Source organism: Coenobita brevimanus, chromosome 68 (assembly GCF_032717465.1).
Source record: "Coenobita brevimanus isolate Jiangsu-jjx chromosome 68, ASM3271746v2, whole genome shotgun sequence".
Lineage (NCBI taxonomy): Eukaryota > Metazoa > Arthropoda > Malacostraca > Decapoda > Coenobitidae > Coenobita > Coenobita brevimanus.
This window is the reverse complement of record NC_137021.1, coordinates 9,578,604-9,594,393: the sequence shown is the minus strand read 5'-3', so window position 1 is coordinate 9,594,393 and position 15,790 is coordinate 9,578,604. Positions and strand designations below refer to the sequence as shown.

General features: G+C 42.4%; 1 protein-coding gene across 1 annotated transcript; it reads left to right on the top strand.

Annotated features, from left to right (window-relative positions):
* The first annotated feature begins 1,890 nt into the window (after window positions 1-1,890).
* On the top strand, window positions 1,891-15,446 carry LOC145405821 (protein rolling stone-like). Its single transcript, XM_080277059.1, has 6 exons — window positions 1,891-1,992; window positions 3,971-4,153; window positions 6,115-6,210; window positions 9,997-10,078; window positions 12,769-13,046; window positions 15,267-15,446. The coding sequence occupies exons 1-6, from the start codon at window positions 1,891-1,893 to the stop codon at window positions 15,444-15,446; spliced, it is 921 nt and encodes a 306-aa protein (XP_080133185.1).
* The last annotated feature ends 344 nt before the right edge of the window (window positions 15,447-15,790 follow it).

The following is a 15,790-nucleotide window of genomic DNA, read 5'->3' as shown; positions in this document are numbered from 1 at the left end:
ATATTGTTAGGGCACACATTTACAGGTTTGCAGGGGACCGTTTTTATCTGTAATTGTTCAGTGTATTTTTAAGATTTATAATTTTGCCGATAATTGAGGATTGTGGGATTGCGTTGTGTTATAGGCGGAGTGGGGAGGGGTGGCAGGATGGGGGAAGGGGTGTGGAGTAGTGAAGGAGGGGTTGGGGTGGGGTAAGGGGTAGAGGGAGAGGGTAGGGAGGGCGCTTTAGGATTGAATGTCTGCATGCATTTTTTTTTTTTTTTTTTTTTTTTTTTGAGCTAGGTTATTGTCGTTTTTCTCAAGTAGTTCATGGTACATTTTAGATGCCGTAATTTTGCAGTCAGTAGATTTAATATGGACGGTGGGTAATTAGCACCCAAGTGGTGACATGTGAAGTTGTGTGGCAAGGACTACTGAGCCTCAGGGACTGGACTATCAGTTCTACGGTCAGAGTCTGACACTTTAATTAAGAAAACAGTTTCCTCACCCCTTCCTACCCCTCATCCCCTTCCATCACCCCTCCATTCATACCCGAACACTTTATCGCCGCCCATCTTTACCTCCGCCCCTCATTCCTCGTCCTTCTTCTCACCTCACCCCACCTCTCTCCCCCTCCCCATATCATTGATCCTTCCTCTCACCTCCTCTTACCCTTCTCTCCTTCCCCTCATTCCATTCTACCTCCCTCTCCTCTCGACTCAACATGCCCCTACTCTTTTCCACCTCTTCCCTCCTCCACCCTTCCTCCCTTTTCTACCTTCCTTCCTTCCCTCTTCAGATCTCCATCCCAACATACCACCCTCTCCCACCCTTTCTCCTTCCGTCCCCTCGTTCTCAACCCTTCCTTCCCTACTCCGCTTCCTCCCTTCCCCTCATTCTCAACCCTTTCTTCCCTACCCCACTTCCTCCCCCTTTCCCCTCTCCCCAGTACCCCTCCGCTCTCCTCCCCAACCATACCACAATCCCAGAATCCGCAATTATCGGCAAAATTATCCCTCTTAAAAATGCAAATACCAATTATAAGGCGGGTTTGGTGGGCATAAAATAAATCTGGTTCTTGTAGGCCGGCATTAAGTTCCCTGATCCTGGGGTGTTACGGGGGATGCCATAAATTTGTACTGGGGAGGCAGGCTGCTTTGGGTTCTTTCTTTTTTTTTGTGAGTGTGTGCGTGTTTTTTTACCCTTTGGCGTGTGTTTTTCTTCAGGTTAACACTGGATGATTTTCTTAAGTCCCTGCGATCTGGTGACACTACAAGTATGAATGAGGAGGCAGGGAGGTGTGTGTGTGTGTGTGTGTGTGTGTGTGTGTGTGTGTGTGTGTGTGGGTGGGTGGGTGAGTGGATGGATTGGGGGGGGGTTTGATTGCAATACATGTTTTATAATGTCTTTGATACATTAACGTTTATTCATTACTGTACCCTGACTCTTAAAACCTGTAAGGAAGACACAGCCTGGGACATTTCTGCAATTATAGTAACCCTTATTTCATACATTATGCACATTATTTAGAGTATACATCCTACGAGCAGTGGCTTTTCATACATACATACCGTAGTATCTTTATATACGAGTATGCTGACTTTATCTACCTTTTTCATGACTTTATCTGCCTGTCTCCTGCCTTTATCTGCCCCTCTCCTGCCTTTATCTGGCTGTATTTTAACTTTATCTTCCTATTTCCTTACTTTATCTCTCTGTCTCCTAACTGTCTTTCCGTCTTCTTACTTTTACTTACTGTCCCCTGACTTTATCTGCCTTGCTTCTCCCCCTCTCCTAACGTTATCCATATCCTATTATTACCAGCTTGTCTCCTACCTTCACCCACCTGTCTCCTAACCTTATTTACCTATGTTCTATAAATACTCCATCTGCCGCAGGTGAGGGGTGAGGATGGGGTGCTGCCGGCGTTGCTTGTTGGTGCTGCGGCAGGAGTTCAAGCTTAGTAACTTCTGCTTTGACTTTTGCGAGCCACAGCGCTTCGTTGTCTCAGAGGTAAGGAGGGGATGGGGTTTGGTGTGGGGTTAGGTGAGGAACTGGGGTCAGCGGCGGGGTTGGGTGAGAGATTGGGGTCAGGAATGGGGTTGAGTGAGGGATTAGGGTCAGTGGTAGGGTTGGGAAAGGGGTTGGGGTCAGAGGCGGGGTTGAGTGAGGGACTGAGGTTAGGGACGGATTTAGGAGAGGGACTGGGGTTGGAAGGAGTTGGTGTCAGGGTTGGGATTGGGGAAAGGGTTGGGGTTAGGGATGTGAGTGAGGGAGGGGTTGGTGAGGACATGGAGGGAAGAAGTGATGCGGAATGACAGATGACTACTAAGAACTAAAATGTGAGAATAGCGTACTTAGAATAGTGAGTTAAAATGTTGTTCTAATGAAATGGTAAGAAGACTGTGCTTGGAATAATGAGTTAAAATGACATAATGAAATGGTGAGAATACAGTGCCAATAATGGATTGACATGATGTTTTAATGGAACTATGAGGGAACTGGACTAAATCTGGGGAATATAGATTAGGAACTGAAATGCCACCCTAATGAAATAACAAGGACTGTGTGCAGAGAATAGTGAATTTAAACATGTTTCTGGCATAAAATGTCAGTGATGCTGAGTTAAGATTAAGGGAATTGTAATGTTGTTCCGATGAGAATAAACAACATTATTTCTTAACCATTTATACTGCCACTCACACTCTAGATATGAGGCAACCTGGGCAAGCCATTTCATGTAAATGATTTGCCTCAGTTATATAGGTTAATGCAGATAAAAGCAGAATAAATAAACTGTAAAATGACGCGTTTATCGGAAATATTGATTTATGGTTCAGAAAATATCATGAAATAATCACGTAATACTTTTTCATCATTTCGTGGTCATGCATTCGTATACAATGAGGATCAGCTTAAAAGAATGTGCATACAGTATATATTTTGGTTTATGCATCCAGCTTACATGTGTTAAATGTTTACACACACACGCACTCTCTCTCTCTCTCTCTCTCTCTCTCTCTCACACACACACACACACACACACACACACACACACACACACACACACACACACACACACACACACACACACACACACACACACACACACACACACACATCTCTTTGGCCCACGTATTTGGACATAAGACTAAGAATTGTGTACAACTTACTATCATGGCTGGTGAAGGAGTCATGTCGCTGCTGTTCAATTAAATTTGCAGTCACATCCCTCAGAAAGAGAGGAAGAATCCATTAAGTGAGAGGTAAATCAAACAGTCACACCAATGGCATCAAACATGTATCAGTGTACACAGTGTTGCGTCACATATTTACACATTCCCTGGTTCACCGCTGTTCGTTTATGATCTATTTGTCTATCTGTTTGTCTTTGTATCTGTCTGTCTCTCTACCGGTGTCTATCTGTCTGTTTCTTTGTCTCTGTATCTGTCTATTTGTCTTTCTATCTATCTATCTACAGTGGAAAGCTAGGACAGTCATGAGATCCTTGCCGACCCACTCTATATTCCTTGGTGACCCAGTTTTAAGTCGCGACCTATAGGATAAGAGTCACTGATGTAAGGGAAATGCACTTCCAATAGCATTGTATTGTGTTGCCCAGATGAAACAATGAAGATGCTGTGGTGCGATTTGTGATTTTAAATACATCTGTAATTTATGCTTCTCGTAGCGCCACTCCCACCTCACCGAATCACATCTCACCTTCACCATACCCCCATCTCACCCTCACCACATCCCCTCTTACCCTCACTACACCCCCCCTTACCCTCAGCACATCCCCTTTCACCTTCATTACACCCCCTTACACTCATCACACCCCCGCGCACCCGTTCCTCCCCCTCTCAAACTCAGCACATCCTCTCTCACCCTCACCAAATCAGCCCTCTGTACCACACCCCCTCTCACCCTATTCCTTCCTCTCTCACCCTCACCACACTCTCCCTAACCCTGCTATCTCTCCCTCCCACAGTGGCAGAAACAGCCTTTCGTGTCAGTAAAGCCCTGGTATGTGCTGTTTCGGTGGTTCTGGGCGCTATACCATGCTGGCTGGTGGTTGACGAGTCTGATCTATGAGGGAGGCCTGGACGCACCCATACAACGCAAGGCCTATCACTTCATATACCTCACTAATTGGGCGTATCTCAGTATTGTGGTGAGTTTTAGGTGAACTGAGATGTCTGTGGTTTTCTTATATATATATATTCTCTCTCTCTCTCTCTCTCTCTCTCTCTCTCTCTCTCTCTCTCTGTAACATAAAAGACGTCATCGTATAAAGAGCTAAATATTACGGATTACGATAGCCTAGCCTCGGTCCCCTACCCATTGAAGGGAGCAAAAAGGAATTGGCTGGTACATATTTTCTCTGTGTTTCCGAGCATTCTTTTGTCATCTTTTTTCCCCATATTTTCCTCCATCCTCTTTGCCCACCTCAGCGTTTTCCTTTTGATTGGACTGGGAAAATGTGTGACTCTAATTTTCACTTATTCTTTTTCATCGCTGGAAGTTTGTTGTATCTGCTCCTTTATCTTAATTACTCTTGTTTATTTCTCCTTCGTCCTTTTCGTCAGTGGAGATTCTGTTTTTCATTTATTCATGGTTATTGTGGGAGATTTTTTATACGTTATCATTTATCTTTATGGAGTTCATTTATTTCTTCGTCCTCTTCTCAAACTCTCTCTGGCTCAGCATTTTGTTTTTTTTGTTTTTCGATATTTGTGTCCTCTGTTTTTTGCCCTTTTTTGTTTATTATTTCCCATTTTTCCCTTTTCGTTATTTGCATACCTCACCCCCATTGTTATGTGGAAAAAAATGAGAATGGTAATGAAAAATGAATATTGCCTCTTTTCTCTTTCAATTTTTTTCTGTTGATTATTCTTTTTTCACTAATTTGTAACGTTTATTTATTGTTCTTTCCTTCATTTTTTTCTGTTACATTTCTTTCGTTTTATCACGGCTGTTGTGGTGTGTGTGTGTGTGTGTGTGTGTGTGTGTGTGTGTGTGTGTGTGTGTGTGTGTGTGTGCTGATGGACGACCATGTGGCTTTTTTATTATATTTGTATTAATTGATAAAAATATATGCAGACGGTTAGACCAGGATTCCGGGAGCTTGAGTAATGTCTGAAAGATTGTCTAGCCCATTTTACTTACTATACTGTTAATAATTCCGTTCTCAGTTATCCTCATCCTTTCCCTAGATGTTGGAAAAAAAAGTTTAGATGATAATGAAAAATGATAGGAGTGTTATTTTCAGCTTTACTAGATTGACGTATATCATTACGCTGTGTTGACTGTTTTTATGATGATCTGACAAGGGTATATGTAGGATCATATTTTGTCCCTTTTGAATTAGTGATACTTAAAGCAACTGTGTTTTATGGCCAGCATTAGCACTAGCATGCTTTGAGTGATTCAACTTGGTCGATTCTAGGATGTACAGTCGACAGTAGGAATTTATTTTAAGTGTCCCTGTATATCAACCTGTGAGATGGTTACCTTGTGTGGCAAAAAGTTGAAGAGATCAGCTTTAAACATCGATATATGAGTAGTATTTATTAACTGGCTTAGGATAAATTTGATGCATATAAAAGACTAGTAGGCTTTATCAGACGTGGAAACTTGAATTTCTGCTGACGATTGTACCTGTCTGTAGGCTTAATATTACTGTATGCTCATCCCAAGCAAATATATGAGGCTAGAATAGGGGCGAACTGTCAGCCAAGCACTTGTTTCTCAGACATCACAATTTTCTTACATATTGCATTAATTATCTGTATCAAAATCGAATGGATTGTTCTTCAGAAATTATACACTGGTTCAGGTATTTAGGCATGATTATCTAGAAACAATTTTAGGACTCGTGTCATTACCTTTCAGATTATTCGAGACTCCGTGATTATCAGTATCTCCTTCACTGACATTGTCGCTGTGATATTATGTTGGTGATATGCGTGTGGCTGTTGTGGTGTTATGGCTTCAGTGAATGAATCTCTCTCTCTCTCTCTCTCTCGTCCAAGTGTCTGTCTGTTTGTGCTTGTTTTTCTATCTCATTGTCTGTTTTTCCGCTTATCTATCTATGTGTGTGGATATCTAAGTCTGTACGGTGTGTGTCGGCAGGTCAGCACCACAGTGGAGGCCAGTGTGGTCACCAACTACTGGCTCAGGTATCGTCGCACCGCCCAGCTGCCCAAGACCATGACGCCCGCACTCAAGGTAACCCACACCCACACTGCCAGTATAGTTTTCTCCACATCCACACTTTGATATATTCATTTATTCATTAATTCACGCCTACACCTTGTTTTTTTTTTTTTTTTTTTTTTTTTTTTACTTAATGACACATCTTGATTTTCTTTTCTTTTTTTTACTTAATGACACATCTTGATTTTCTTTTCTTTTTTTTACTTAATGACACATCTTGATATTCTTTTTTCTTTCTGTTCTTTCTTTCATTCTTTCTCTGTGTTTTTCTGTCAGTAGTATACCTATATTCATCTACCTATACATCTGTCTGTCCGACTTCCTACCTACCTGTCTACCTGTCTTTCTATGTATCTGTCAGTCTGTCCACCAGATTTTCGTTCCTCTTCCTCCTTTTCCTCCCACCCACTTCTCATTACTAGTAGCCTACCCCCCAGCCCAAGCCCGCCCCACTAAGTGCTTTCCTATACGCATCTACCATTTTGCCTCGCCCTATGAATTGTGCTACAGTCGTGTTGGGGGAGCGTAAAGATCAGTATTGCCTTGGTTACAGGTACGTTGTGCAGGTGAGAAGGCGTGGGTGAGAGAGAGAGAGAGAGAGAGAGAGAGAGAGAGAGAGAGAGAGAGAGAGAGAGAGAGAGAACGTAGAAAAAGTCTTAAAGATGTGAATGATTTGAGAAGGTGGAATGTGGTGGTAAGACGAATTTGTAGGGGATGGCGTTGCTCTAGAGAAAAAGTGAAAGACTAGGAAGCAGGAATATAGAAAGTCAAAAGGAGGTGGACGGTTTGAGGAGATGAGGTTGGGAGGTAAGTGTGAGGAAAGTAAGGTGAAATTGTAGAAGATCGTGCAGGTTTAAGGAGAATAGAAAGAGTAGGAATAAGCGAGCATTTAGTATCTCGAAGTGAGGCGCATGGTTGGTTGGTGAGACTGGAAGTAGGTAGGAATTTGAGTATGTCGAAGGGTAAGATATGGTGGATAGAAAGAGACTGGTGAGATAATCAGTGTAGGTAGGAATGTGATTATGTTGAAGGGTAAGATGAGGTGAGGAGAAAGAGTCAGGTGAGACTATGAGAGTAGGTAGGAATGTGGGTATGTCGAACGGTAAGATAAGATGAGGAGAATGAGACAATGAGAGTAGGTAGGGATGTGTGCTGAACGGTAAGATAAGATGAGAATGAGACAGGTGAGACTATGAGAGTAGGTAAGGATGTGTGTCGATCGGTAAGATAAGATGAGGAGAGAAACAAGATGTATAGTCGCCAACAGAACTGGTGCCTCTCCTGTTCTTTCATCTTGGACTTTGACTCTCTGCCACATCAGTCAACAGCAGCCGAAATCGATGACTTTACTTGACCATGTATCATTATCATCAGTGTCATTTGCTTCTGATTCACCGGACTAATTTTCAAAGTCCAATGACGGAATAGTATGAGAGGTGACAGAAATCTTGTTACCGATAGTGCAGTAGAAACGAATACGTGAGAAAGCAAGGCACAACAGATTTATTGGTTCTTTCGAGGCAAATTGTTGTAGGGAAGGCATTAACCACGCTTTCCATTTACTCTTCTGTCCTTATCCTTCCATCATCATTACCCTCTTAATATGTACTTTTTTTCATCCGTTTTTCCTAATCATTCCACATCTCCTTTCCTCCCTTCTTCGTTCCAGCTCCTTTCCTTCGTCCATCTCTTTTCCCCTCTTTTCTTTCATCCGGAGCACTCCTTCCTCAGTTCGTCCCTCTGTTTTCCTTCTCTCTTGTTCTTTTCTCCCTTCGTTCTTCTATCTTTTTCCCCCATCCATCTTATTGCTCCTCTTTCCTTCCCTCCAGTTTCATCCATTTTTCTTTTTCCTCTAGCCATTTCTTCCTTTCTCCCGTCGTCTTTCCATCATTTCCCCCCGCCATCATTATATTTCCCCTCTCATGTCCTAATCTCCTTTTCTCCTCTCTTTCCCCCCTTCATCGTTATATTTCTCCTCTCCTCTCCTCTTCTTCCCTCTTCCCCTTCTCATCTCCTCCTCTCCTCTTCTTCCCTCTTCTCCCTCTCCTCTCATCCTCTCCTCTTCTTCCCTCTGTCTCTCCCCCGTTCATCATTATATTTCCACTCTCATCTCCTCCTCTCCTCTTCTTCCTTCTTCCCTCTCTCATCTCCTCACCTCTTCTTCCCTCATTTTCAACCCCCTTTCATCATTATATTTCCCCTGTCATCTCCTCTTCTTCCCTCTCTCTCCCCCTTTCATCATCTTATTTCCCCCTCACATCCCCTCCTCTCCTCTTCTTCCCTCTTGCTCCTCTTATCTCATCCTCTCCTCTTTTTCCCTCATTCTCTTCTTCCCTCATTCTCTTCTTCCCTCATCATTATATTTCCTCTCTCATCTCTTCCTCTCCTCTTTTTCCCTCATTCTCTTCTTCCCTCATCATTATATTTCCTCTCTCATCTCTTCCTCTCCTCTTCTTTCCCCTTCCCTCTCTCATCTCCTCCTCTCCTTATCATCCCTCTACTCCCTCTCATCTCCTCTCCGCTTCTTCCCTCCTCCCCCTTTCAGTCCTTCTCTCCTCTTCTTCCCTCTTTCTCTCCCCCCTTCATCACATCCCTATCCCCCTTGGTGTTGGCTAGTCCGATAATGAGTTGGTATTGGCGGGAGTGGCTCGCTTGGTGCCCAGACGGGGTGCTGTGTGAGGTGGTTTGGTGTGTAGGAGTGTGTTTGTGTGTTTAGAGATGTGTATGGGGGTATAAGGGATGGGTAGGTGTGTAGGTGTGTATGGAGGGGTTTTGTGTGTGTGTGTGTGTGTGTGTGTGTGTGTGTGTGTGTGTGTGTGTGTGGGAAAGTTTGTAGGATGTTGATAGCAGTTGTGGGTGTTAGGGTGCATTATTCTGGGTTCCGTTTTTCTCATATGACTAAAAATGCAGGTGATCTTTTACTTTAGTCTCTGTTTGTTAGCTTAAATGATGGCTTGCTCATAATTTAATGCGAAGTAAAAAAAAAATGTAGTTGCTTGATCATGTATGGATTGAAATTTTTGGTAAAGAAATATCAGACTGTGTAGTAGCTGTGAAAGTACATTAGAGACTTTGAAATTTGTGAACAGTTATCTAATTGGGCAGAAAAATATGAATAAGTGGAATATAATAATTAGAACTGGTCGAAGTTGACTGATTGGTTATAAATTTTCTACCGAAGTATTAGTTTCCTCCGCATTGAAAATAAAAGCTGATCAATACTCTGTCATTCAGGGATGTAACAGGTCAGTTCTGGAACCGTCTTCCTCAATTTGTATATGCCCCTGCCTTTGACCTCCAGTTTTTTATGTGTCCAGACATCTCGCAATGAATGATTCTTGGATTTGTCTTCTTTTGTTCTGTTTTTCTCAGATAGAATAAGTTTGTTGGTTTGTAAGATTTGTTTTTTTCTTCTTTGCAATAAAAAATCAGCTATAGTTGGGCATGAGAGGAAACAGTAATATAATTTGCAAAATCCCACAGTTAACGGAAGTCAATGCGTCATTCGTTATTTCTCACATTTGTTTTTTAAGACCTGTGGATACCGTTGTCACACAGGGTCTTTGAAACACAACCTGACCTACAGTGAAGGGAAAACATGTTTCATGAGAAACTAATTCCCTCTGAGCATACAGACTTCAGTCTTAGAATGGCGTTTTTTTGGCTGATAATTCTTGAGAAATGCCAAATTGTGGTTGTTGCAGGTGGTGTAAGTGTTGCAGAGTGTGGTGTTGAATAGTGTGTTGCAGGTGGTGTGGGTGTTGCAGAGTGTGGTGTTGAATAGTGTGGTTGTTGCAGGTGGTGTGGGTGTTGCAGAGTGTGGTGTACCTCCCAGCTCTTCTCATCACCGCAGCATACTGGAGCGTCATCTATGATCCAGGTCAGTGAGCCAAAAAAAGTTTGTTTTTCACATGCCGTCATTCAGCTGTGCACATAATTATAGGTAGTTATATCTTTTTCTTAAACACACACACACACACACACACACACACACACACACACACACACACACACACACACAAATATCTATCTGTCTATCTATTTATCTATCTATCTGTCTATCGAGAATGCTTCAGATTAACGGGAAACCTGAATATTCCGAATCCTTTTACAATGTGTTTTGTGAAAGCTATCACGGTGCATTTTTTTCTTAAGATTTTTATCCATAATTTTTTTCATTATTTTGTTGTTATTTACCATCAATATTTTGGCACCGTTTGTGGTACACCTTTTCTTTTTCAGCTAGAGTAAGTGACGGTGCAAATAGTATAGCCAACCTTGTTCACACACTATATTTCCAGCGTCGTTGGAGCTGTTACCTTTAAATAAGCTCATGCATTTATCTGATTTATTGTATTAAGTGTCTGGTAAACTGGTTGCAGCTAGACCAAGTAATGATGCAAATATGTCATTTGTTTCATTTTCAGGGTTACTAAAGCTGTTAACTTACATTTGTTTATCTTTGTTGTTGTTGTTGTTGTTGCTGTTGTTGTTGTCGTCGTTATCGTTGTTGTTGTCGTCCGCAAGCTTCTCTTCACAGTTTATTTATGGGACTGCCAGAACCACTTACCTCCATTCGTTTTTTTTACTTTTTGTGTCCTTATTTTCCCACCTTATTTCCAGGGTTCCTAGAGCTATTACAATCCATGTCGACCCTGGGCCCCAACGACCCTAGACCCTGGTATATGGGTGAGAGGCTTGGTGGTGTTAGTACAAGTGTTCCTCACCCTTGTTGCTGGCGTGTGCTTTGACGATGAGAGAACAGCACATTAATTTCGATGAATATTATGGGTTTGTGTTTTTGGTGGCATAGGAGTCATTCGTAGCTTCTCTTTCTTGGCGATTTATTTGGATATTACGTCTTAGCATTCGGCTGTGTTATTTATGTCGCTTTGATATCGATATTTTTTGCATCAGTAACCTACAGGAGGATATGGAGGTGTGCTGTGTAGAAGAAATCGCCGAGGAAGAGGTGCTATGAAATTTTCCCTGCCACCCAGAACACTACCCAGAGAGTGAAATTACAATCAGTGACAGAGTTACTACACCAGCTTTAACAGATTTATTTCATGTGTGTTTTTGTACAGTGGCCTATTTTATGCATAACACTTCGCTATGAGTTGTATTCTTATTTATTTTCTTTTTTCTTTCTCTTGATATTATTTTTTTTTAACCTTCAGACGATTTTATGAAACAGAAGAGACTTTTCAAACTAGTCTGGTTAGGTAATACAGATTCTCCTAACCCCCTGAGTATTGTTTTTGAAATATGAGCTTCAACATTTACACCAAGTGGTTCGCTCATCTAAGAAATTTGTAGGCTTTGTTCTGAGCTTTTCATTTAAATAAGTATAGCCTACTGTTTTCTTTTATTGTCAGTTAGGCTTATTCATAGGAATGAAAGACAGCATTAAACTTATTTAAATTATGTAAGTTAAAGAAAAAAGAGCAAAACTGTTTAGTTGAGTTCATCACGTTACATGAAAGAAATAATAGTTTGCTTTGCTGCTAATTATGTACCATTGTTTAAACACACACACACACACACACACACACACACACATATATATATATATATATATATATATATATATATATATATATATATATATATATATATATATATATATATATATATATATATATTACAGTGATGGTAACAGTTAAAAAATTTGCAATGCTAAGTAGTGTATATGCTGTATGCTTCCGTGCTGCTTTCCTCACCAACTGCGTTATCACACGGCACAGATAACAATTGTTACTGTGACTTTCCCTGCACTTAACGTTTCAGATGGCTACTTTTAGGTAGCCTGACCCATCCGTCACTGACCTCAGTCAAGTAACTCGTTCCGCAGCTTTCCCTAGTTCGGCCCGTCCCTTCCCCATTTGCTGGTAACATTGGCTTTAGTGCCGGCCTTAGGAGCTACGGGGCCCAATTGGGAACATTTTCGGTGGGGCCGCCAGGTTCACAGCCGAGGTCTGTAAAATCATAGAGGTATAAATAAAGTCTATTACAGACTTAATATCTCTTTGGTAGAATGGAAAGCAGTCAAAATGTAAGCTTAAAAAGTACACATGAGTTAATGGACCAAACAAATCTAAGCTGCTTGACAAGAGAAGAGTAGGTTACCATAGCTCCCTAGCGCGGGATCCCCTTAGGCGCGGGGCCCAGCTGGGAGTAATTAGTCCAGTTGGCTTTAAGCCAGCCCTGATTAGTTCAGACAGGCCTCACTATCTCCTCAATTGACACTAGTCTCACCTCTACTAACTCTTATTCAGGTAACCCATTCCCCGACGATGTCTAGTTCAACCTATCCTTTCCCTGTCTAATCCTACCTTAAATTAATCTCGCAAACTCTCTTACCTTAACCCCTCCCCTAATAACTAGTCCACTGACCGCCCATCCTGTCTCTAATTAATCTCCCTACTAAGCTAACCCATTCCACAGCCCCATCTAGTTCATCCTATCCTTTTCCCATCTAACCATGGCTCAGACTAACCTCACTAACTCCCTAGTTTAGCCTAACCCCTTCCCTACTAACCAACTCACTAACACCACTAACTTGCCCAGCCTACCCCGTGACGGCCATCAACGTCGAGGTGCACATCGTCAACTCCGTCTACGTGCTCATCAACCTCTTCGTGATTGCCGCGCCCGTTCGAATCTTCCACTTCTACGTGCCGCTCGCCTTCCTCTTCACGTACCTCATCTTCACACTAATCTACTGGGCAGCAGGGGGCACTACACCTGAGGGGGACACCGCCATATACCCCATCATGGACTGGGATAACTTAGGATTGACTGTGCCCTTCGTCGTTGGTTGTGGAGTTTTCTCTCCAGCGATGCAGGTGTGGAAGGGGATTTGGTATAGGAACAGACTGAAAACAGATAAAGATAGGTAGAGGATAGACAGAGGATACAGAAATAGACTGAAAATAGGATACTGGTAGGTAGAGGGTAGACTGAAGATAATGAAATAGTATGAAAACAGAGGTAGAGGGTTAAAACAGAAATAAACGGAAAACGGGGAAAATGGTAGGTAGAGGGTAGACTAAGGAAAGAGAAACACTGAAAACAGAGGTAGAAGGTAGACTGGGTATATAGAAGTAGACAGAAAACAGAGGTAAAAGGTAGACTGAGGATATAGCAAAAGACTGAAAGTAGGGTAATGATAGGTAGAGTAAGAATATAGAAATGTTAGGAAGGAAGGAGGAATGAATGAGATTTTGGTAGGACTGCACTGAGAATAGGAGAAAGAGAGGATGAATGGACCTTGAATTTAATATTGCTAGGAATGTGAAGGGGGATCTGGTGGGTGTAGGTTGAGAATATGGTAATGTTTGGATGGATAAAATTAGGACATAACATCCTATTTGTCTGCCTCGTTATTCCTTCATCCACGTAGGTGAGGGAGGTTTGGTGTAGAATGTGTACAGGTGGTGATAGCTAACATAATCGTAGATACAGGATGGGTAGGTATGGGATGACGGTAGCTTAAATATATGGTGAGATAAAGATGAGGGATGAATAGACAGTAGATAGGCTAGGGATAGGTTGGGTATGGGGTGAATATAGAATAAGACAAGGCGAGAACAGAACATACAGCAGGCAGGATGAGGAGTATATGTTGAGGATAGAATAAAGATAGGGTGAGGATGTATGCCGATAAGATGAGTCTAGAATAAAACTAGGCTGAGAGTAGGATGAGTTAGTATACAGTGGGGAAGAAAGGACTTAGGGTGGGAATGGGGATTGATAGGGAGGAAAGTAAAGATAGGACGAGGATAGGAGGGGGTATGCATGAGGATAAAGTATCCTTTTCATGGCCAGTGGACATCTCGACTTAAGAAATCTAATTATTATTGTTATTATTATCACTGTTATTATTATTATTTTCATTACTGTTAGTATTAGTATTATTATAATAACTTAAGCTCTTTATCTACTATTTACAGTAGACAAAGCCCCAACACTGACGATGTTGCCGAACGCTTAAGATATACATAAAATTTTCGTTTTCTTTTACTCCTTTGGAGCAGTAGAAATAATAGAAAACGGTTAGGGAAACTAAGGTATATAATGTTGTGGCTCGTTTATCATCTGTTCTCTCATCATATTTTGACTTGTCCTCTTTCCACCAATTTTAGACGATGATAATAATTCATACAAATATTGTTTATTAAGTGGGCATGAGATAAGGGCATCGTCAGCTAAAAAATAACGAGAGGAAGTACAAGGTAAATATAAGAAAAGCCTACATAGAATTAAAAGTAGTTGATAATATAACAGTAACTAATGGAGAATACTACTAATACCGCTTTCCTTTCCATGCCTACTCGCTACCTGATTTTACCTTGTCCAACTTTGCTTTGCGTTGCTCCGTCTTACCTTGCATGTCCCGTCATACGTTGCTTTTCCTCGCCACACTTTGTTTTTCCTTACCTTGTCTTACCCCTCCGCTACTTTTGTTTGCCTTGGCCCTCCGCTCCTTGTTTTGTTTTGCTATGGTCCTCCGCGCCTTGTTTTGTTTTGCCTTGTCCCACCGTGTCTTGTTTTGCCTTTCCTTGCCCGGCCGCGTCTTGTCTTGCTCTACCATGTGTTGCCATGCTTCCTTGACTCGCCACGCACCGCCACGCCTCGCTGCGTTTTGAGGCACCACCTCTTGCCTTGCACATCCTTGCCTCACTTTGCTTTGCTCTACCCCACTTCGATTTGGCCTGCCTTACCTCATCCCTCTATGTCCTGCTGTGTTCTATCCTGCCTTTCCTTGCCTGTTTTGGCCTACCTTGTCTTGTCTCCTTCTTCCTGGACCTGTCCTACACTTCATTGTCAAACTTCACTCCTTCTTCTCCTGCCTCCTTGCTTTGCCCTACCTTGACCTTCCTTGCATTATCCTCCCATGTTCTCCTCTGCTTCACTGTATCCTGGCTTGTTTTGTTCTCTCCTATCGTTCCTTGCCCTACCTTACCTTCTTTCGTCCCTCCTTGTCCTGCCCTGCCTTTCTTTGTCCTACCTTATCTCTTCCTTCCTTCCCCTGAGCTGCCCTGCCCCCCACCCCCTCCCTCCAGGGCATAGTGTGGCTGATCTATCGGGCTAGACTGTGGGCGCGAAGGTCTTGCTGCTCCTGCTCTCCCCGCGCCTCCCTACCGCACCAGGGCACCATGGACGACATCATAGGACGTGATGCATCCATGGAGAGCGTCAACCCCACTACACCCAGGATCGCTGTTATCGCGCAGCCAGTGTAGCTTCAGTGTACTGTACTGCCGTGTGTGGTGTTCCGTTGCTGTGTACACCTCAGATAAACTTGTGGCTGTGTATGTCTCACATATTAAAGCCAAACTTGGTCGTTTGTCGCCGTGTACACTTCGCAGTATGGCTTACAATAATGTATAGCTGTGAACACCTCAGATACACCCTGTATAGTGTATAGGGTATTTCCGATTTTTTTTTAATGCAAAGGAGAAAGAACCAAAGGCTAGAAGCCGTGTTTACCTCAGGCAGATGCTCTACACATAGTTTGGACCAGTATAAAGTGTAACCATGTACACCTCAAACACACCGTATGACCATTGTGTGAGTTGGGCCGGAT

Excerpts from the sequence above, each read along its gene's own strand:
- LOC145405821 (XM_080277059.1), top strand. The coding sequence starts at position 1,891 with ATGGGGTGCTGCCGGCGTTGCTTGTTGGTGCTGCGGCAGGAGTTCAAG. Across the intron at positions 4,154-6,114 it reads GGGCGTATCTCAGTATTGTG|GTCAGCACCACAGTGGAGGC; the intron begins GTGAGTTTTAGG and ends GTGTGTCGGCAG. Across the intron at positions 10,079-12,768 it reads GAGCGTCATCTATGATCCAG|CCTACCCCGTGACGGCCATC; the intron begins GTCAGTGAGCCA and ends TAACTTGCCCAG.